At 36.7% G+C, this 23294-nt stretch overlaps 1 protein-coding gene across 1 annotated transcript in view; it reads left to right on the top strand.

Annotated features, from left to right (window-relative positions):
* Hsc70-5 (Heat shock protein 70 cognate 5) overlaps nucleotides 1-22006 on the top strand; it is a 31038-nt gene extending 9032 nt beyond the window's left edge. Inside the window, exons 4-11 of the mRNA XM_089093130.1 lie at nucleotides 2043-2244; nucleotides 5058-5327; nucleotides 7226-7381; nucleotides 9486-9860; nucleotides 11591-11813; nucleotides 16272-16459; nucleotides 18375-18515; nucleotides 21706-22006. Of these exons, the coding sequence (XP_088949256.1) occupies nucleotides 2043-2244; nucleotides 5058-5327; nucleotides 7226-7381; nucleotides 9486-9860; nucleotides 11591-11813; nucleotides 16272-16459; nucleotides 18375-18515; nucleotides 21706-21777 (1627 nt within the window). The 3' untranslated portion in view covers nucleotides 21778-22006. The remainder of the gene's footprint in view (nucleotides 1-2042; nucleotides 2245-5057; nucleotides 5328-7225; nucleotides 7382-9485; nucleotides 9861-11590; nucleotides 11814-16271; nucleotides 16460-18374; nucleotides 18516-21705) is intronic.
* Nucleotides 22007-23294: the final 1288 nt, after the last annotated feature.

Genomic DNA, 23294 nt, shown 5'->3' with positions numbered 1-23294 from the left:
TAGTGATCGGGCCCACAAGTTTCAATAGTTAAGGTTCTTAAGTAATTTATTTCATTGGTGATGTGACCGCCAGTCAACTATAAAAAGGGTGTCTTGTAAAGTGAATTGTATGATTTGATTAAAACTAGTAGTTATGCTTTAATGGTCCTCTGTTTCTCTCTCTCTCTCTCTTTCTCTCTCTCTTTCTTTCTTGCTGTCCCCTTTTTTCCATTCTTTTTACCTTGGATAATCATTTACGCCAATTGGAGGTGGGTGTTTCTGTAAACATCTTGAGATATTCCTTAATAGCGACCTCAAAATCGATTTTGAGGTGACGTAATGGGACCATGTCGATGAAGAAATGAAAAATAAAAAGAACAGTTTGATGAAGACTCAACAAGTGCTGATTTGACTTACAAACAAGTGCTGAAATAAATGTTGGTATCCCCGCACCTAATACTTGGGGAAATAACTTCTAGCTTTCAGCAGGCCCGAGACTTGGACAAAAAATTTTCGAAGCTTTCCAACCTGCTTGATTCGGATTACGCTTTGGAAATAGATAGGGCAGGCGAGCAAGTAAATAAAAAGGAACACCGAGAGATGGCGGCTAGGCGAGTTCATCAAGGATTCTCTAGACCAGACAACATTTGTTCAAGGAGGACGGCTTGAACTTCTAAGTTTATCCAGCAATACAGTTTTAATATCTTTGTTCCTAACACAGTGATCATATTGTGATTGTTTTTTACCATTGGATTCATTGTAGCAAGCTGCGAGAGAAGTTTTCAAAGTTGAAGTAAGCTAAGAATTGTGTCCGATCAAGTCTGAGTCAGTTTAAATTGACGAACCTCATTTTGCTTTCTATAGAGCACAAAATAACCGTGAAATTGATTTCGAGGTCGCTCTTAAGGAATTCGCCTGCCTAAAAGCTAGAGAAGTGAAATTTTAAAACTATTTGCAACTGAACATGACTGTAGTTTCAAATAAACAGTTTTCTTATTTGTTACGTTTTGAAATTAATGTTTTGAACTCCAGGCTTGAGGCTCTATGTGTGTTGGACGGCGGTATCGGGGCCGCATGATCCATCGTTGACCTTCGCCACTGCTCACAGCTTAAGATTTTTATGTTAGTGAGCTAAATATAGTGGAAGAAAATGAAATTTACCAACACCGGACCACAGTTCGCAATTACATACTTAACGACAACCTACACTTCAAATCCCCCACTCTATTCAAAACACTTATTCAAGTACCCCTACCCAACCTAAAAAAATACCCGTATTTTTTCATCTCACGGACTCTTCTCAAGTATTGGTCCTCCTTCTCCACAATATATCGATACCTCCAGTTCCAACTATTACGAGAGAAGATGATGCTAGTAGCAGCCATGGCTGACAATGTCCCTGGAACTGCGGTGCCAGACTCAGTGGTCACAAACCTGGAATCCACAATATTAATTTATTTTCATACAAGACTAACATAGACGTAGTCCGCTCATTTATTATGCTGTATTGTTTGTGTAGGCTAAATAGTTGTTCCACTCTGTTGTATTATGTTCCCAAAATCAATATATGCAGTTGAGTAGCGTTAATGTTATCCCCATGATTCTAAAATGGTCCGTTTTAAGGCATGGAAGGAGGGTTGTTATTCACTAGACTCAGAAATGGGGCAGTGCCTTCTAAGTCCGTACCGGGCGGAACAAACACTAGTTACGCAACTGATTGGTACCTCAAATTATTTTGATTATCAACTGAGCAAAGAATTAGACCATCTCTTTTACTTGATATAAAATTGATATTGCTTGTATAATAGTGACGTTTTGCGTTATCTTAACCTTGGATGGCTAGATGCCAGATAAAGTATCTACTGTCCGTAGTAGTAGCTTTTCAGCGGCTATAAAGCGAAACGTAAACGAATTCTGACGAAGCAATTATCTTGAGCCCTTATTTTCTTGATTTTATGTTTCTTAAGGCCCTATTCTGTAGCTTGTTTGCTGGTAGGTGAAGGAAGCTGAATAATATTTTCGGTATGATGATGTAAGCTGTTGTACTTGATTTATATTTTCAGGAAAACAGTATCGTTTAAAATTGTTCGTGCCTCAAATGGCGATGCTTGGGTTCAGTCATCTGACGGGAAAATGTATTCACCATCACAAATTGGTGCCTTTATTCTGGTAAAAATGAAGGAAACGGCTGAGCATTATTTAGGAACGCCTGTCAAAAATGCTGTAGTGACAGTACCTGCTTACTTTAATGATTCTCAGAGACAAGTAATGCTTCTGTTTTTATATTTACGTTTTTTAGTTAATGTGGTACCAGACATGATGAACTTTGGGAGGCTGAGGGGTGACTGGGGGGAATTGTCAATACATAAGTTGTTTTTTTGTGATTCTAGCGGTGACTACTGCGCTTAGGCTTGTAAGGCTCCGTTTATTTAATTTGTTGAGTTGCTCTAGAGCATGCACGTCCGCAGAGTTTTTTTTTTCGGGGGAAGGGTTAAAAGATAAACTCCCTCTCCCTAGGTATATCCTTGCTCCAGAGACCCATATTAATGGTTATGAGCCTCATCCTCAACTATAATAGGTTGATTTAAATTTCATTAAAGTAGTTAAATTATACTTTAAAGCCAAGACTTCGAATAGTTTGGTTCAGTTTTCATTAATTTAATATTGCAAGTTAGATCCTGCCTAAACTACAAGCAATGTTACAAAGAGCAATTTAACTTTTTTCTCTTTTTTTTTAATATGCTACTCTTCAATATTTGAAGTATTCTGCAAAGATCCTTTCAAAAGAAACGAGAAGTAAAAGATTTTTCTGGCCTGGACAATTTAAGAAACCCGAATATTTATCACGGGACATAAAAAGGATTAAAACGAGAAGTTAAAACTGAGGAAAATAGCCACTAAAAATAATTAGTATCCATTAACAGACTAAATTTAAATAGCCTCTTCCGTAATATCAAGCTAGTAACAAAATAAAAAATATATATCCGTTACAGGTATATCCGTTTCGTATTTGTATATGGTAAAACACCATCTAATGACATCATAAAAATATGTTTATGCGTCGAAGTGAAAAAGGTTAAATGCCCAGAGCAACTGTTTCTTCTGGACAAGAATTTCAATTGAGGTTTGGGTTTAACCCGACAGATTCGTATAAATGCAAAGTGGACATGTAGCGAAATTTTCTACGGGAGTGGGAGTGGGCAATAAGCCTAACACTGTCTTAACCATAAAGTAACCAAAATTAAGTAAAAAATAAAAATAAAGTAACAAAAACGAGATAGGTGACACTAATCGTATATTTTTAATAATATCACGAAAAATTTGTTGGACCGTCAAGAGTCTTGCTTTTGGTTTTCAATAACGATATTCCGATATAGAATATAGTCGTAACGATAACCATATGGTCATTAATAACAAAGAAAAAGAAATGCTTGCCCTCTTAGGATATCCCTGTCATTTGCTCAGGTTAATGAAAAAATCCTCACCTTCGGGTCAAGTCTGTTAGTGGCTAGTTGGTGTGGTGACATGTTTTAGTCCAGCTGAATAAATAGTTTGTATGCCAGTTGAAATTTCATAGAATTTTAATTTATACTTGTTCTAAGTTAGGGATCCTCCGACACTTAGTAAAGTGCATCCAACACAACGTTTATTAAAATGTCCAACTCTAAGTCTTGTCCAACACAACATTTATTAGCTAGAATGTCTTTCGAATGGTAATAAATAGTTTCATTGAATTAAGTCTATTGCTGATTGTACAAGTCTTTTAGACAATATAAGGCTTTATTTGAAATGACTATCACAAGCCGCAGTAAGCCAAGTTTGTTTGCAAATAAATAAGCAAGATAAAAAAAAAAAAAAAAAACTCAAGAAAATGTTTCCATGTATATTTTTGTGCACAAACTGAATAAATGAAAGAAAATGAACGGGAAATAAAAAAAGAAGAAGAAGAGAAAATACACATTAATACAAAAAAACTTCAAAAGAGAAATCTATCTGAGACAATCAGTTACAAAAATATATTTCTGAGACATCTCTGACTAAGCGCAGATATTGGTGAATAGACTAGTAGTTTTGTAAAGGATAGGAAGAATTGATCTGGTACAGATAATAGTTGAAGTGGATTTGGGTGAAATGGCGACACAAAGATTAGGAAGAGAAGTCAGCGAACCGAGATTAGAAAATTGGAAGCTACAGTGGTGACGTTGGTCAAGTATTGTTGGGAAACGTGGGAACTTTGGAAAAGGGAGGAACGTTTGACTGACCGTATATCAATCAGTAAGGTACGAGAAAAATGTGTTTCTATCCCACTTTCTAGGGCTATAATTAGAGAAAGGCGGAGATGGTTTGAACACGTTCTGCGAATGAATTATGACAGATTACTTAACAATGAATAATGAATTAGAACAAGACTGGTTGCATCAAGATCGCCCTTTTCAGCTATTCATCTAGCACCAAACGAAAAGCAGTTCGCCCCCGAATGGTGTGTAAGAGTAAAAAAAGGATCAAAAAGAAATGGGAACTTCTTGGGAAGGTATTAAGAGGGAAGCTTTGAATAGATCGGGATGGAGGAGGAGTGTTCGCAGCTGTATTGGCCTCAGGTGAGTAGGGGTTGCAGAGAAAGACGACTTAACGCCCAGGGTATTCTGTACAACATAGTCATTGTTTATTTTTCTAATCCAGCTTTAATCGTGGTTATTAACTTTAAACCTTTTACCTTTTCCTTTCTTTTTAACCCAAAATTAGGTAACACAAAAAATATTGTACAAAAGTTGGCACAGCACTTTCTTCTTGTATCAATTAAAAAAAAAATTGTACGTATTGACTTAATATTTTCGCTTGTACAACTTTTTTGCTCTATTTTTGTTATGCATTCAAGATTAACTCGCTATTTTAAAAAAAGTTATTTTCTCAATTGGTTATGCCTTGTTTTATATTTGTGTTTCTTTATCTTTATAAATCTAATAATATGCTGAATTTCGTGTTCTTTGTTGTGTTAATAAAATCTCAGTCTTATCTTATCATAGTAGTTGTATCGAAAACTTCTTAGTAAATTTTTTCTTCGGATTGTTTATTTCTAGGCTACCAAAGATGCTGGCCAGATTGCCGGGTTGAATGTCCTGCGAGTGATCAACGAACCAACAGCCGCTGCTTTGGCCTATGGTATGGACAAAACAGAAGATAAAGTCATTGCTGTTTACGATCTTGGAGGGGGTACCTTTGATATCTCGGTTCTTGAAATTCAAAAGGGGGTGTTTGAAGTCAAATCAACCAATGGTGATACATTCTTGGGAGGCGAAGATTTTGACAATGCTCTTGTAAACTTCCTCTGCACCGAGTTCAAGAAAGACGTAATTATTTATTCATATCTTACCCTTATACTTTCTAGTATATTTTTTGGTATGATACCAGTAGAAGTATTATGAGTTTTAAATACTGGAAACTAGGGCCTTTTCCAGATCTCACCATAATTACCCATTCTTGTCTCCCTCTTTATCTTTCACTCCCCCCCCCCTCTCTCTCTCTCTCTCTCTCTCTCTCTCTTTCTCTCTGTATAATTTATTCTTCACTCAATTATATTTGTTTTATTTCTGGTTTTCAGTAATTTATCGTAAAGTAGTTAAATTTTTCCTCTCATTTAGTTACTCTACTTACTCATTTTGAAGTTTGACAGTACTTCACAATCGTAATCATGAAAGTCATTCCTCAAACTCCATTTTGAGGTTTTCTCACTTTATTGAGGGAAAAAGATGTTGATTTAACACTGTCTTGTCAGTAACGGCAGTTCCAGAAAATGTACGGGTGGGTCAAAAATTTCGCTTTCCAAAAGGTGGAGGCGGGCAGTTTTTTATTTCTTATTATTTTTTTCATGGAAAATGCTAAAAAGGATACTTTTCAATGAAAAAAAATCTAGGGGAAGCCCCCCCTCCCTCAAATTGGCACTCTTCTCACTGGTAATTATTGAGTACGCATAGCAGACAACTGCCAATAGCTGTTTTTATATTAAATTTACGATTTGTCAGAAACATATTTTCGGTAGTGCTACCGATTGATTTTGGTTGTGTTTTTCTGAAAATAAATTATTACTACTTCTAGTCCTTTCTGACCAAAAACTTGAATTCTGGTATCCCAGATGTTGAGAGGTAAATAACCCAGCGTAAGACTCGACTATGAATTCGGAGTTTCACTTCAACAGAGCTCTCCGTGTATGAACCTATGCTATTGTTGCTCTATCCCACATTTTGTATTTAGCATTGGTTCCGCATATATTAAGTAATTCTAATTTTTCAAAATAGAGAAAGAGTTTTATGGGTTTTGCTAAGCATCTTTTCTGTTTCATATTTTCAGTTCTGTGAGTTCATTCATAATAATAATTAATTTAATCAAAACGTAATTTTTCATACGAAAGCAAAGTTGAAATTAAAAGGAACAAAAATTGTTAGCCCCTCCCTAGCTAAGCATCTTTTGCTTTTCCTCTTGTGTATGCTTACATTTTATTTAGTTGGAAAATAGGAGTTACACAATCCACGCGAAATACTTAAGGAACGAGAAGTACATTTAAGTAGTTGGGAACCTGGCCACCTTAAGTGGCAATATTTAATTTTTTGAATTTGTTTTTGAAAATTTGTCATTAACTGTTTGACTTGAGTATGCGACTAAGGAGTACGGCTCCACAAGGCCAACCTTCTATCGTTTCTGAAAATAGAATAAGTTGCAACCTTTCTTTTGGGCATCTGGTCATGTGTGTATTAAAGAAAATAAATTATTATTCTGTAACTTCAAAAAAGAAGCTTTTCAGAGAGCAAGATAAAATATAGCCTAGCATTGTAGATTCTATATCGTAATTATTTTTTTTTTTGAAAAAAATTCCTACTGCGCATGATCTGAAAGCATCGGAAAAATACGTATTACAGGCAGACTGCCTCTTCAACAGCACTGAGCAGTGCTCTTAACCAAAAAACTAAAAAAAATATTAGCAGTGTTTGGGGTGGTATTGTTCATAGAGAAACTGTAAGTTTTAGAATCTGCAGTGAGTGCACTTTTCAAGGGCACACACTTCTTGAATTCTTTAGAAACATAAGTTAGGCTCTGCTTAATTAAAGTCAAGCTTATATTTCTACCTACTAATGGCTGGTACATTACCTTGTACAAACAAGCAATTTTTGTTCGATATTGTGTATTTGTTTGGCTAGATAGTTACAGTATGGAAATGAATCCATTATGTTTTAGTAAAAGCCATTGTTTTCAGCAAGGGATTGATGTAAAGAAAGATCCAATGGCGATGCAAAGAGTAAAAGAAGCAGCAGAAAAGGCAAAAATTGAGCTGTCATCATCAAGTCAAACCGATATTAATCTTCCATATTTGACAATGGACGCATCAGGACCTAAACATCTGAACCTCAAGGTAATTTCGTTTACTTTTCCCTTTTTTCAATTTTCTTTTATTCTATGTTCTCTGATACAGGTTTACCGTTAAACCCGGTTTGTGGGAGGTTGTATTCAGAGATTATCGTCAAGGAAGAGGTACCCTCTACATTTATAGAAACTTTTGGTATTTTTATTCTCTATTTTAATCATTACAAAAAAAGGGTCAAATAACAAAATTATATTTAAAATAGTAAACTCATGAATTTCTTCAACAAATAAAACTATTTGCTCCGATTACAAAACCCCAACCTAAGCCTTAGGGTGGACGCACTTTGACTATAGTCCTGTTTCCGCTGTTCCAGCTGTTGCTAACGATTCAAAAAAACGTGGAAATTGGGTGGTAAGTCTAAAATATGGCCTTTAAACGAAAATAATGATGTAAAGCAGCATTTAGATTTAAAAACAGGTATTAATATGTGATATAACTCAGTAAAATATAAAAGTTGTCTAGTTCTTCCTTAAGTGAAGAAATTAGCCAAATTAGTTTTATTCCCTAAAGTTTTTGAATTTTGCGGTCAGAAATCTTCTACCATAAATGATCAGCAAAAACTACTAGCCTGTGCTGTATCCCTGTTCTCTTTCAAATTTTCTGAGTAAATTGTTAGATCATATTGTTTCTGTCTCTTCAGTATTTATCATATTAAAGGGTTCCCTTAGTTTGAATGAGTTTTAAATCGTACATGGTAATATTGCGATAGTCAAGAATATTGAGTCTATTGATAGTAATATTGAAAAAATTGATAGCACGGGACGGCACTAATTACAATAATTGTTACTACTACTTTTGTTTTGTAAATAACTTTGCAAGCAATAAAATATTAATCAGTTGGAACTGTCTCAACTGATTCAACGCCTTTTAGTCTACAAAAACCTGTTTTGTTGACTCAGTGTATTTGAATGTTGAATTATGTCTACTAGCACAAGATTAAATGAGGTCTACTTTCTGGGGGGGGGGGGGGTGAGCATTTAATCGAGTGGTTTGAAGTTATGAAAAGGTCTCTATAAGAAGGGCCATAACTTTTATTTTGTAGTTTACTTCTAAAGCGGATCAGCAAAATTTTAGACATTTTTAGGGTTTAAAAATTTTGCTGATCTACAGCAAATATATTTTGGATATATTTTGATATCCCAACATGGCTGAATGCAAAATTATTCCATAGTGTTCTCTGTATTCATGAAGTAAACTTCAAATTTGTACTTCAGCTTATGGTATTTTGGCAGTTGTAAAAATGTCCCAAAAATATCTTATTTCTTTTAACACAAACATTGAAACAAATCCGAATGTTTTTTTATTTTTTTCGTGTGTTACTGTTAGATTTGACGTTAAAATTTTCACACTTGCTATAACAACTTTGGTACCCAGTATTTCCTTTTTTCCAGACTTGACGCAATTTAACACTGATTCCTGCATTTGAGTGGATGCCTCTATCTCTCTATAGTAGATAAAGCCGCGCCTGGGAACTTTCAGGGCGGAGGTTCGATTTTCGGCTGTTGCAAGGAGGCAACTTGATTGAGTCGTCCTAGCCGATTGCTTAGCGTGCTAGACTTGAGATTCTTTGTCCGTGAGGACAACGGTTCGAGTCCTGGTGCCGCTTGTTATTTGGTTTGAACGGGGGTCAGTGGCGTGACTGTACGCTCGGCCAAAGTTGACCTAACTAAATGGGCACCTGGTAAAATCTGGTAAAGGTAAACAGTAAGGGTGTGTGAAAGCACAGGATGGCTTTCCCTAAACCCCCCATTGCACTTCCTGGCTGAAGTATAATGAAAAGGTGATCAGCACCGCCGGTAGGGATTGTAAAATCAAATGTTTTTTTTATATATATATAAATATATACTTCCATGTGATATTATTCACTGTCTGGAATAGGAAAGCAAGCTCGGTTGAATTGAATTCTTTGGTGCCAGTTTGGGGATCTGTCGGGTCGGGGGTAGTGGGTTAGAGATTTTGATGGCAACCCTTTTTTTTAATTCTTTTTCCCTGTACATGATTTGATGTATTGCTGAATTCTCAATTTACTGGTGGTCAATATCTGGATTCAATATTTTGTCAAGCTCTTAATTGTTTTCTTTCTTTTTTTTAGCTAACGCGTGCTAAACTTGAAAGTCTGGTTGGTGACCTCATCAAAAGAACGATCGCTCCTTGTCAAAAAGCCATGAGTGACGCTGAAGTGTCCAAAAGCGAAATTGGCGATGTACTCTTAGTTGGTGGTATGACTCGAATGCCCAAAGTTCAGGAGACCGTCAAAGAGATTTTCGGCAAGATTCCAAGTAAGGCTGTCAATCCAGATGAAGCTGTGGCTGTTGGTGCTGCTATCCAAGGTGGTGTGTTAGCTGGTGACGTTACTGATGTTTTGTTGCTAGATGTTACCCCCTTGTCGCTAGGTATTGAAACACTTGGTGGTGTTTTCACTAAACTCATTCAGAGAAACACAACAATTCCTACTAAGAAATCACAGGTAAGATATTCAGAAGTTGTGCTCTTCTTTGAGCTGGACTTTAGCTTTAGTAGCCGGATTTCTCGTCGTCTCGTCGAGAAAATATATATATATATAATACATATAATATGTATATATATAATAAGAATGTTCCATATAGACGAATATTCGGATAGCTTCTCTTTTCGATCAGTTATAAAGATTCATAATCCTACCTGCCAAATTCCGTCTAAAACAACCAAAGCTTCCTGCACATGCACTGGTACAAAAAAACAACTTTGCAATCCTTTAGTTGTCAAAAGATTCTTCTATTTTTTTTTCAAGAAATTATCTAAGAAGACCAGAGAATTTTGCCTTGGACCAAATATGCGAGCCAGCATGAACACTGTAACGTCTCTTGATCGTTTTCGCTTGACAAAAGCTACTCTTCTCTTTCGAAGCGTTTGATTTTGGAAATTCTTTTTGATCTACTAGAAACCTGTGGCCAATTTCCATTTCCTTAGTTTTATTTTACGAACTAATTATTGGAAGAAGGTGTGGGAGAGGGTTAATAAACCAATAAAGCACGTTTTATCCAATTTTTCGAAGGGCCTGTTGCCTGGGACCAATCTTAGTGATAACAGCATTCACCAGTGTAGTGATCGTCAAGGAAAATAGTGAAAAAATTAAACATGTTGAAAGTTAGAATCAGGAATGTTTTTTTTAGATCAATCTGGCAAACATACGACAATTTGAGTAGATTCGACAACATGAAATTAGGTAATATGGAATTTATTTATTCAGGGAGGAAGGATGAGGTGCAAAGACGGGGAGTAGGTTTCATGATAAATAAGGAAGCTGTCGAGTCTTGTTGAGGTTGTTTCTGTTTAGGAATCCTGTTTCAGAATGCTAGTCACTCATTTTATGACTAAAAACTGCAAGATATGAGACATAGTAGTAAAGGCCCCTGTAGAACCGACTGACGGAGGTACTACTGACTCAGAAGAATTTTGCTTACAGCTACAAGAAGAAATGGATAGGGTCCCAGGTAGAAATATGGTATTATTAGGGGATTTTAATGCCCAGGTCGTTAGAAGTAGTGGTAGATAGTATCATAACCTAGGTAAATTTGGTGGAGGAGAATTGTTAACTCTAGTTGAATCTCAAAGTGATCTTGATATGATCATGTTCGAAGAGTTTTATGAATTAAATCCAGGGCAGACTTTTGGAGCTTTCCATGAGCTTTACCTCATTGGAATTTCCTCCCTGATTCAGTTGTCAAAGCCAATACAATCAATAATTTTCAAAAATGAGCAGCTCTGAAAGAACAACTTTATACGCATGACCCCTAGAAACACGACTATGACTAATTAACTAGACTGATAGGGTTATACCCCTAGACTGATACTTTATACCCCTAGAAACACGACTTTGACTAACTAACTAGACTGAAATGGTATATTTAGGCTTCTATTACCGGTGAGTGCGATTAACTTGCAGAACTCAGATAGCAACTGTCTCAAATCTAGACTGGCAGTCATTTGAAGAGTCACAGAACAGTCGTAAAGGCTGCATCTTGTAAGTCAATTCATGATGCCTACACTGGTTAATATATGAGGATCGTCCTTATTTTGCGAAAAAATTTTGTTGAAAAACTGCTATTGCTCAATCTTTATCCCAACACTTAAGAAAAATTTGATTAAGTAACAAATTCTCGTCTATGGAGAAATAAGGAAAAGGCAAGCAAAAGCTAACCTGTTTATGGTTTCCAGGTGTTCTCGACAGCAGCTGATGGTCAAACCCAAGTTCAGATTAAAGTTCATCAGGGCGAGAGAGAAATGGCAGTTGATAATAAGCTCCTAGGTGAATTCTCATTGGTTGGCATTCCCCCTGCACCGCGAGGTGTTCCCCAGATTGAAGTTACATTTGACATCGATGCTAACGGTATCGTCAATGTATCCGCCAGAGATAAGGGAACTGGCAAGGAACAACAAAGTGAGTCAATTTTGCTTTTAGAATATTGCAAGAATATTTCCATTCAGAGTGAGTTAACCTAACAAGATTGTACATAGATATGTACTGGCAAAGGTAAGACGGGCGATGGGATTTACTTTTGGAAGGAGGCAGGGGTCCATTGCTTAGGTAAAGACATGTTTTAAAATCAGTTGAGCCAGAATGGCATGGTTTTATTAGTTTTCCATACCAGTTTTTTGGGGGCCTTTGACGTTCCTTGCAGGCAATTAGCCCTGTACTTTGCATGCTCAGGGCTACCACAAAGTCCCTAAAATCGAATGATGGTTCCTTAAATTTATGAAGGTCCTTAAAGTCCCTTTTCTTGCTTTGGTTTAAAGCTCTGTATCCTGAAGGCTATCAATACCTGTGAGTATACGGTTTTCAGCATTGTTGTTTCGGTTGAGATTCTTGGAACCTGCTTTGGCTTGTCTAAGAAAGACAAAACTTGTTGTTACATAAGCCACAGCGTTACTTTCTGGACAAAGCAGACAGACTAGTCACGAAAAGGAGGAACTCCCTTTGCCTCTGGAGTCAATAGGCTAGGTGGCAGCATGATTTGGTTGGGGTAATTACTTAGAAAACTCTTTTCTGGGTGTCACTTTGTTGCACACAGAGAAAAAAAAAGAAGAGAATGGCTCCAAGCACAAAATACGAAGGAGGTGGTGTTAAAACCTGGTTTCTTGCATGATTTTGAGCTTACATACATTTCTCGAACTATTAGACCACTTCCTAGCGCCCTTTTTATTTGAATGCATTTCTGGTAATAGCCTATATATTTTTCTACTAGCTTCTTTTCTTTTATAATACTTAGGGTTGGAAGTTTCAGTTTGAATAAGAATGGGAAAGTGCTGTTTCTTATGTCCTATCTGCAATATATTGCTTGTCTGCCATAAAGGCTCGTACGCTTTACTGCAGCATGCCAGAAATGCTGAACATGTGAAGAATGTTGCCACAGCGCTAACGCCGAAACAGCTTCGTCTCTCGGCAGCACCTTCCATGGAGAGCGTCAAACCGGAAAAAGTGCCCATGCAGGTGCTTATCTTGTGCGGGATGGAACAGCGGTTGCTGAAATTACATGGGCCTTGAAGATGATTGAGTTTAATGTTCAGAAACATGTTCAGAGATACAGTGGTCAAAAACTTCTCCTTCGGGCGAGCTAAGTTCGCTTATTTTTTAAACGAAGCTCTTGGATCCCATTTCCGGAAGATGACCTTTAATGAAGTCGGCAACAGTTATTATGTTGTCGAGTTTGACGAAACCACAAACTCAGAAAGTAAGAAAGAGATTCAAATGAGAATCCGATTCTGGTCTGAAAAGATGAAACGAGTGGTAGAAAGACATCTGAAAACAGCTGAAGAACTGAAGTCAGAAATAGTAAGAACGATCGATGAGAGTGGTTATCTATCTCTAAACTACTAGCGTTAATTTGCGATGGTCCAAACGTGAACAAACAACTTTTACTACTGATTGACAGTGAAAAAAGTGAATTGACAGGTAACGAAGTTCTCCTTGATATTGGTGCCTCCAAGATCCATTTGGTACCCAACGCTTTTCGGAGGGTTTTACAGGGAATCGGCGAGAATTGTTCCGATCTGATCATCAAAGTGTAGTTTTTTTTTAGTGGTTGGCCGGGTATACAAGAAGACTACGGGAAGATTAAAGAGAAAACTAGCATTCCTAAGTCCCGCTTTTCGAAACACGTACCCACCAGATGGTGAACAATAGGACCTGCCACTTCAGTGCTAAAGGAACAGATAACAGATCTGTTTGAGTACTTCGTTGTCTATATTGTATAGAAAAACCCTAGTCTTATGAAATCAAATGCGTACAAAGAGATCATCCGGCTGATCAAAAAAACCGACCGTCAAAGCAGTGTCAGTTTGTTGTTGATAGTTCGAACCTCTTCACACGTTTCAGCGGGAATAGCCCCTAGTGTATGAACTCTATACGGAGCTGAATCTGCTGGTCTTGACCTTGGCTGGACGAGTTTTAAAACCCGAAGCGACCGAAGAGCTTAGGGATAAACTAACGCTTCAGTCATTTGAAGCTCAAAAGAACTTTGTGTAACTGCTACAGACAGTTTTGAGTGACGATATTGTTAACTGTCTCGAGTCAGTAGACGAGCTTCCAAAATGCTCGTTCATGCAGCGTGTTCAAAAGCATTATTCTGCGGCCGCAAGATATGTCCTTAAGCAAATACTCAGCGGATAATTTTTACAGTTGTTAAAAGCGTTTACTATTCTGCATCTCACTGAAGTTTCATGTTGCCAGGAAGTTACCCATCGCGACGCAAAAGAACATGCTAGTTGACGGGAACAACACGATTCATGGAGGGGAATGTTCAAACTTGTCTGAAGTCGTAAAAAATGCTTTGACGATTACACACGGGTCTGCCAGTATTGAGTGGGGTTTATCCCTTTCCGGGTGAATTCTCAGTGAAGAAAGAGCTCCGATGAATGAACGAACTTTGGATGCAAAACTGTTTGTGATAGATGGTTTAGGCAGATTTGGAGGACGTGCGCAAAATGTTGCTGATCACCCAAGAGTTGATAAAACTAGCCATATCCGCTAGAAAGAGCCATGCTTAGTACCTAGAGCAGCGAAAAGCCTTCAAAGAAAAAACTGAGAAAGAGCGGCTGGATTTGGAGGCAAGAGAACGGCTGAGAGAGCTGCAGCTCGCTGAAACCTATTTGAAAAGACAGATAATAGAGACTGTCGGAAAATCTCTCAAATAAAAAAAGAAGGGTTTGGTTCCAAGGAACAGGCCGCAAACGAGTTGCTGAAGGAAGATCATAACCAGCTGAAAAAAGGCATTGGAAAAGAAGGACATGGTCGAGATACAGCTAGAGCAAGCCATTATAGATAGGACTTTGTCGATGCATGATGAACAAAAAAAGGTAGCTGCTACTCTTGAAACCGCCCAGTAGCAGTTAAGAGTCAAAGAAACAGTTGCTGATCACATCTCTGTTCCAGCAGAAGGCAGTGCAAAAAAGGGGAAACAAATAGGTTGTGTGTTCTAGTTACCGTACGCTTGTTTCTTTTATCATATTCTTGAATCTGATTTTTTGTATTCGAAAGTAAAGCGTTTAGAAAAAAGCTCTTCCCATGACATGATGATTCTCAGGTGGTATGTTTCTTAATCATCACTTGGCCTCTGATCATGGAGAGATGTCTACAAATGATCAGTCCCATTCTGTTTCTTAGTCAAGTGTCATTTGCTGTTGTGTCTCTGGTTTTTCTTTCAAAAGCTATCTGAAAACTTGAGTTTTATGGTCTGTTTTGCGTCCAAAATGGTTCCTAGAGAGGTCCCTATTTTTACCACTTGAACCTTTGGCAGCTCTGCATGCTCAAGTACTTGGTGACCAGAGAAATTCAAATCTACTCTATTTTATGATATATTGTTCATCATGTTTGGCCTTCTACGTTTTTGAAGGATTAGTGATTGGCCAAGTCTGAAACATTTTCCTTTTTCATCCTTAAGGAGTTTAGAGCTGACCTAGCGACTTAGGCGACTTTTTCGGCAAGGCGACTTGGCGCAATTACACTTTGGTGACTCTTTGTTATTGTGTTATTGTTTATCTTTCTCATTTTCTGTCTATTATTCATCTTCAAGAGATTTTGTCGAAATAATTCTCATATAAGAAACAACATCCGTCGCTCTTAGTTTAGGTTTGGACATCCTACCTAAGGCCCTCAATGGGGGAGGGTACTTGCCCCTGGCGCAATTCTTTATCTAATTCCAATACGGATTGGTTCCAATTTTTAGTCAATTCGAATAGTTTGAATCTATAGCCTTTTTTTGTTGCCAGCCTTGGCTCAGCTTTAGTGAGGTAAGGGCGCCAAAATTTATTTGAAACGTTATTTTAGTTTTAGTTTTTTTTTGTTTTGTTTTTTTATGAATTTTATATTTTTTTTCTAATTATTATTATTATTATGTTGCACTGATGACGGCTTTTGATTATATAGCCGAAATATTCGCTTAGGTTCTATTAACTGTCTTCATGAGTTTCCTGATTATTTTCTCGTATTTTGTATGATGGAAAGGCAGTATGGTCTTCGTCAGTATCTAAGAATGTTTGTGTGCAAGACCATATCCGCAGAGGGGGGGGGGGGGGTTACTGGGTTGGATCCCTTTTCCCCTGAAATTTTGTCTGACTCGTAAAAAAGGAACAATTTAAAGATTGAGTGCTCTTTTTAGGCGAAAATAGAAATCATTCTACGGCCTAATGGCAATTTTTAGATTTTTGGCATCTTATAGGCACATACCCTTCCTACCCTCTCTGCAATATTGGAAAGGACGAGCTTTTTTGGGGGAAGATTAGTATTTTGATAACATTATTCTTTGAATTTTTTTTTTAATTCTGAATCTCTTAAGTTTGGTATAAAAAAGCTACCTCATGGATGAGTATTCAAGAATTGTTCAGTGCTTTTTTTTCTTAGTTATTATTCAGTCCTCTGGTGGTTTAAGCAAAGATGAAATCGAGAATATGGTTAAGAAAGGTGAAGAATTTGCAGCTCAAGACAAAATCAGGAGGGACCGCGTAGAGGTATGCAATCAAGCTGAAGGAATTGTTCACGACACAGAAAGTAAAATGGAGGAATTTAAGGATCAACTACCCGCAGAGGAAGTAAGTATTCTCTATAAATGCTAAAAAAAAAAAATTTGTTGTTGCTACTATCATTTGGCTATATGATAAGCCAAAATTATATGATAAGGTTATATAACCTTATATGATAAGGTTATGGTATTCTATTATTGTATAGTAAGAAAAGAGCATAGATTTTGATTCTTTAAAACTTTAAATAATATCGCTATTTCTAGAACCAAAATCAAAACCAGTCCCCACCCCAGCGGTCCCTCAGTGAAATTCTAACCATACTGAAAATGTATCCAAGAATTATTCATTAGGTTGCTTCATTTTCTCTACCTTGCTGAAGACATTGTTAGGAAATAAAAAGTAGTCTGACAGGGGGGGGGGAGGGGGTAGGTAGGGTTAGAGGCGAAGAAAGGACGATCCAAGGGAAAGTCGTGTACCTCTGCGAAATACACGCTGCAATATCTTAAGTGTATTGACATAATCGTGGTTTTTTATGTGCGGCATTTGTATAGAAGCTTTGGTCTCTTTTTTTTTTCGGCGTTTATGGCTCTAGCGATTCTTAAAAAAAAAAAATTGGAATTAATGGAACAATACTGATGTATACCACTTGATGCAATTTTACAATGTTTTCGTACGATTATGTCCTGTGTAATGTAAACGCCAAAGGGTTCTTTAAACGCCAAAAGGTGGAAAATGAAAAAAAAAAATAATATCCCAACAAATATAGGCATTAAACAGTTAATAAAGCAAAAGAATAAAATATTTATTCAATTAACCCATCTAGAACCATTTGAGTGTTGTCATCTAAACTAATATGTAGTGGTTGATATTCTTATTGATTCAAAACGAAACAGGTCCATTAAGTGGGAACTAATTAATAAATAATGATTTAACGCAAAAAAGGAAAAAAGCAGACGCATGCCTCTTGCAGTTTACTACTAAATGAAAAACTAGGAAACATATCAAGTCCATGAAAATTATCGATTTCTTTCTTGAATAAATCTACATTGGGCTATTTATTATTGATGAGGGCAGACAGTTTCACTTCCTGATTATCCCGTTCGAGAAGGCCCATCCTCCGGTGTCCTGGAAGAAGCGTCTACCTTGCAGTTTAAACTAATGGGTACGTAGGCTTACCGTACTGAACTGTAGAATGTCGGTGGGTGTAATGTTTTCATAAAAGGTTCCTTTGCAGATCTTGTAAGTTTTAATAATGTCACCACGATGATAAAAACGGTAAGTTAAAGTTGGTTGTTGGAGCTTCCTTAGCCCTTTTTTCATAAGTGAGGGGCGATAAAGTGGGGCAGAATTTTGTCTTGTCCGTGTTTAACCGAGTTGATTTCTTTGTCGTAAAAAAAGGTGGATGACACCATGTCCAGACTCCATGATTGGCCTTACCTAGGCTTTTTACAGTGTAAATAGCATTTCCTTATCGAGGAACTTGAATGACTTACGGAGGATTACGGAGGATTTCAAATGCCATCAACACTTTCCTAATGATTGCCTCATAATGGTTCAAAGAAACTTAGCTTGGTATCAACGACTATAATTTCTTCAAGGCTAAGTGTTAAAGTATCTCCAAAGGGCTGAAAAGTTGGGTTTACTCTTGGCGGGCCTATTTTTATGTGGTGGGATTTCGTGGTATTAATTTCCATCAACCAATTTGTCGTCCTCCTCAACTTTCTCCAGGTCCTTCTGTAGAACGCTCTGATCTTCCTGTGTGGAAATAACTCGAAATAGCCTCGTGTCATTGACGTGTAACAAGTTGCTGGAATCGATATTAATGCTAGATTATAATAAAAACTAGAACGGTTTTCAAGAGGTAGACCTATGGATAAAAATTAAAATAAACATAGGCATTAAACAATTATTAAAATAAACGCTTTTGTTTTGTAAGATCTTATATGGTCAGATTCGTGTTCTTATTTTCTGACCTTTTTTTCAGTGCACTAAATTGAAAGAAGAAGTTGAGAAACTCAGAGAAGTTTTGGCCAACAAAGAAGATAAAGATCCAGAGGAAATTAGGAAGTCAATGAACACACTTCAACAATCATCTCTGAAGCTTTTCGAAATGGCCTATAAAAAGGTATTTTATAAGAGTCTGCGTCAGTACTAGGCCTATATATCGCTGTAGACCAACCTGATTGCTCACTGTAATGGAAGGGGCATTTGAGCTCCCTTAGCCATGGATTCTATCATTTGTGAAACGTAATTCTAACCCCAAGTACCCATAGCTAGGGTGAGCTCAAACACTAGTTTCGTCTTGAGTCAGTGCTAATTTACTGCCAAAACGTTGAAGCCATTCGTTGTAGAGCTCTGAAGCACAGGGTAGTCTGCTTATATACACGCTTATATTACTGCTTTCATATTATTGTAATATTGGATTAAATTGCTGAATTAACATACTACAACTTTACAAGGCAGGCCGAGAGGCCAAACTTGATTCGTCCTTTTTTGCACAAAAACTGTCTACAACTTATTGTATTGAAAACTTCGTTTTTCAATACTGTGTATTGAAACATTATCTTGTAATACTTCCGTCTTGTTTACCATGACATTAATATTATTACCATGACTCTGATTTTCAACGTTTAACTTGTTTAACGCTTAACAAAATAACGTGATGACTGGGAAAACAACATTTTTTTTTTCTTTTTTTCAATGACTCGTATTTGGTATTGATGGAATCCCAATCTAGATAAGTAATTATCATTTCAAAAATATTATTAAAAGGTCACCGGGAAATTTGAGTCTTTAAAAACGAATAAAGTGACTAAGATTTTAGGAGTGAGAGGAGGACTCGAAGAGGATAAGGCCCAAATTGTATGAGCTTGCTCCATATTTCTAATGTTTTTAAAGATTTTTCCATATTTTTAAAGATTTTAGGAGTGAGAGGAGGACTCGAAGAGGATAAGGCCCAAATTGTATGAGCTTGCTCCATATTTCTAATGTTTTTAAAGATTTTTCCATATTTTTAAAGATTTAGATTGGTCCATATTTCTAAAGATTTTAGGAGTGAGAGGAGGACTCGAAGAGGATAAGGCCCAAATTGTATGAGCTTGGTATTCCATATTTCTAATGTTTCCACAAGATGAGAAAGTATTTGCACTAGGTCGGTCCCAAATATTTTGGTGTTGTCCTTAATCCTACCTTCCTTCCACCTGCAGGGCAGATAAGCCCTAATCAAATGGGACGTAGAGGCGAATGAGATTGGGAAATGATTGCTTAATTGTTTAATTTGATCTATTTATTTGTCTAATAATAAATTACGTTTTTCCATCAGCACTAAAATGGGCAAGCAGTTACAGTTCTTTTCAGATTGCAAATCAGTAGAACATACGCTGGGCCCAAGTCACCCCCCGCCCCCGTCCACCGAAATTCTATGTCCCGACTTTTTTTTGGGAACTTCTTATTTGCGCATCCAAGACCACAGCTTTTGGTACTGATTTAGTATGTATTTAATGTTCTCAATTTGAATATGACATTAGTGTTTAGCTAGGAGCTCAAATTTTTCAGGTAAAATTGAAATTAATAAAACGATTAATTTTAAACTCTTATTAAACTATGATCGAGGATGATAATTGAAAAGTATGGTTGATAGAGAAAAATTGATTTCATAACTACAGCACCAAGCCGCCAGAGGCCAACACAGTTACGCACACTCCTCCATCTCAATCTCTTCAAAGCCTCCCTTTTTACACCCTCCCAGGAAGTTCGCATTTCCCTTAAATCTTTCAAGCGCCATCCTCCCACCCCAACCTGGGACATATTACACACAGATAAAAATACGAGGATTAGTCATTGTATTGCCATTGTATTAGTCATTGTATCATTGATATATAGAGTGATTTATTGTGGATGACTGCTTCATTTCAAAAGGTATAGCTGATAAAAAAAATAATTTCATTACGATTGAGCTTTTTGAAATGAAAATGAGTCAGCTTAAAAAACCTTGGTACAAAAAAAAGAAAAAAAAATACTCTGTTTTTTTTTTTTTTTTTTTTTTTTTTTTTTTTTTTTCTGTCCCTTCCGAAAGAAGTTCTTGTGTACGTTCCTGGCCAGTCGATAAAAACGGAATAATATTGGGTGTGATGGAAAATATACTTTTAATTTCCCCCCCCCCCTACCTAAAGGCAAGTTTTCAAGAATTGTATTCTATAAAGATTGAAGCACTCCGTGAACAGAGGTGTCTATTACCGGTTTCAACTTGGAAAATAAATTCAAGTTTTATTTTGCATCCTGCTTGTGACTTCCGAACCTCTTTGCTGTCTAGGAGGGCCAAGCCTGATTATTTTTTTTTTTTTCAAAGTTAGGACCTATATATTTAAAACTTGCTAAGCTGAGGCCTATAGTTCACACGATTTTTAAATCTAAGCAAACAGAGTTGCGACTTAGTATATTTTTAATATCATCTTTTGTCCAAAAAGTTACCAGATACTGAAATTGAATTGAAATTGATTCCCTTTAGGATAGAGAAAGGGAATGTGTCAGACTAAATGATAAACGGCGTTTCAATGCTGAAGACGAATTGAGAGGCATAAGGGCAAAAAATTCCTTGCATACAGTGGTGTCAATTAACGAAAATTAAGGGAAGGAGCCAATGTGTATTTGTTCAAATCTCAGGGGGAAGTTTTTTTTTTTTTTTTTTTTTTTTTTTTTTTTTTTTTTTTTGTCAAGTAAAATACCAAAAAGAAGGTATTATTAAATGAAAATGCCAAATAAAGATATTTTTCAAGATCCGAGGGAGGGGGGGGGGGGCAAAAATCTCCACGCCTGCAAAGAACACACTAAGCCCGTAAAGATTTATACATGCTGCTAATCTTATTAGAAAATCGATCTTTTTGTAGTCTAAGATACCATTTGATTTTTCAAGATTTGATGTCAAGAAAAATACCATAGCACAAAAAAGGGTGCTACAAACAGTTATTTACTATTTAGGTGGCTTCCCTACTTACAATGAAGGGGGTTGTTGGGCTAGGAACGCAAATCTTCTCTCGGGAATTTATTTAAACCGGGGATCCATTGTCGAAAGTTTAATTCACCAAGGAACAAGACTTGTTGAAAAAGAAGAACAAAACTTAAAGAAAGTACACATTCTACATTTTCTGGTGGTATATAAGTTTTTTCTTGTCGAGATCTTTTCTTCTTTTTGTTTTCTTTTTTTTTTAAATCCTACAACCATAATCTTCCTCCTCCCTCCCCTTAATTAAAATGATTTTACTTACTATTACTCCTCGTGTCTAGCAAAAATACAGTTATCACTTTTTTACTTGCAGATGGCTGCAGAGAGAGAAGGTCAATCCCAATCACAGTCTTCTCAGTCACAAGAAGGAGAGAAGAAGGAGTAAACAGCCATTTTACAATATAGGGAATATTTAAATTGTAGTTGGACAGTTTAATTGACTTTCAAAGTCAAGCTACAGACAAGTGAATCTACTGAAGTTTTCTTTTCCACTCGGGTTAAAAACAGCATGGTTTTTATACATAATGTATGCGTTCTTTGCTTATAGGAATCGCGTATATGATTTAATTCTATTATAACTTCTTTTTTCTAAATATATGTGCAATTAAGTAGCGTATGCTTACTATTTAATATGCAAATTTTGACTGCTTTTATTCAGAAAATGTTGTTGACTGCCTTTTTTTTGACTTGACTTATTGCTCACATCCTTTAAGTAAGAAATTTATGCTAATGGCTTCCAGGGAGCTGTTGTTTACACCGCCCCCCCCCCCCCAGAAAATAATGCACAATCGTTAGTAATACTGTGTGTACCTTTTGTATAGTAACCGTTTATTTTCAATAGATTATATATATGTTTAAGGATAGTGCGCCGCCTTGGAGCAGTATGGCCTCTGAAACTGGGAGACTATTTAAACAGGCTTTTTATAGTTCTAAACCAATGGGCTATCTCAGAATTTTTACTGGATAGAAAATTGGACGTAGTTGGGCCAAATTAGGGACTTGAAACCTCCTAGTGCATTCGAGCATTCCAAGATTACTTATCGGGCAAGTCTGACCACTTATCCTTAGCGCTCTACAGGACGTACATGACGTCATAGGTTAGTAGGATTACTACTTGAATCGGTCTGGATTAGTTGTCAGACAAGTTACACCTACTAACCCTGGAAAATGCAGGATAACTGACGTCATGCTTAAACAAAAATGTCATCTTTTCAAAAATAAAAAAAAATATGTCAAATTATGTGCAGAGAATAAACAGGGACAGCAGAAAAGCAATTGTTGAAATCTGGAACACCTTTAGAGGTTTCTAAATAAGCTATGTTTACTGTAGAATACATGTAATTAATGTTGTTATTCACCTAGTTGACTATAGCGTTTCAGTTGACAAGTTTCCGGATTAGTATTTGTTGCCATCTTTTACGGGTTGCATCCGGGGAAGTTAATATTTAGTGGATTACTCAGATAAGCGATGCTTGAACGCACTGTCCAGTTTAGGGCTCTTAGGCATGCTGAACCTGGCAGTTTTGTTTTCAACATAATAAACCGCCTTTGTTGGGGGCATTGTTTTCCTCTTTCTTCTATAAGTATATAAATGTTCTTAAACTATTAATTTTGTATGGATGACTGTGAACCTTATAAAGGTTGCATATTTGGGGTCATTATGAAAGCAGATTTTTCTGGTGTATAGATTGTTACTAAAATCCCTTTTTAGTTATAATTTCTATTTGTTTTGGGTCGCTCGTAACTATACAAACTGTTCGGCTTTTTAATGGGGTCTCGGGAAAGGTATCTTCTGTCTATCTTACAGTTTTAAAAGCTTTCAATGAGAATCATTTCCATCTCGTTCCCCACAATGGTGCTCGCAGTAGGATTTATTAGTATGTAGTCTCAGAAACCTGTTAT

This window comes from Artemia sp. Qi Xiang Cuo, chromosome 8 (genome assembly GCF_049724085.1).
Source record: "Artemia sp. Qi Xiang Cuo chromosome 8, ASM4972408v1, whole genome shotgun sequence".
NCBI lineage: Eukaryota > Metazoa > Arthropoda > Branchiopoda > Anostraca > Artemiidae > Artemia > Artemia sp. Qi Xiang Cuo.
The sequence above is the reverse complement of the archived record's forward strand: the minus strand, read 5'-3'. Positions and strand labels throughout refer to the sequence as shown.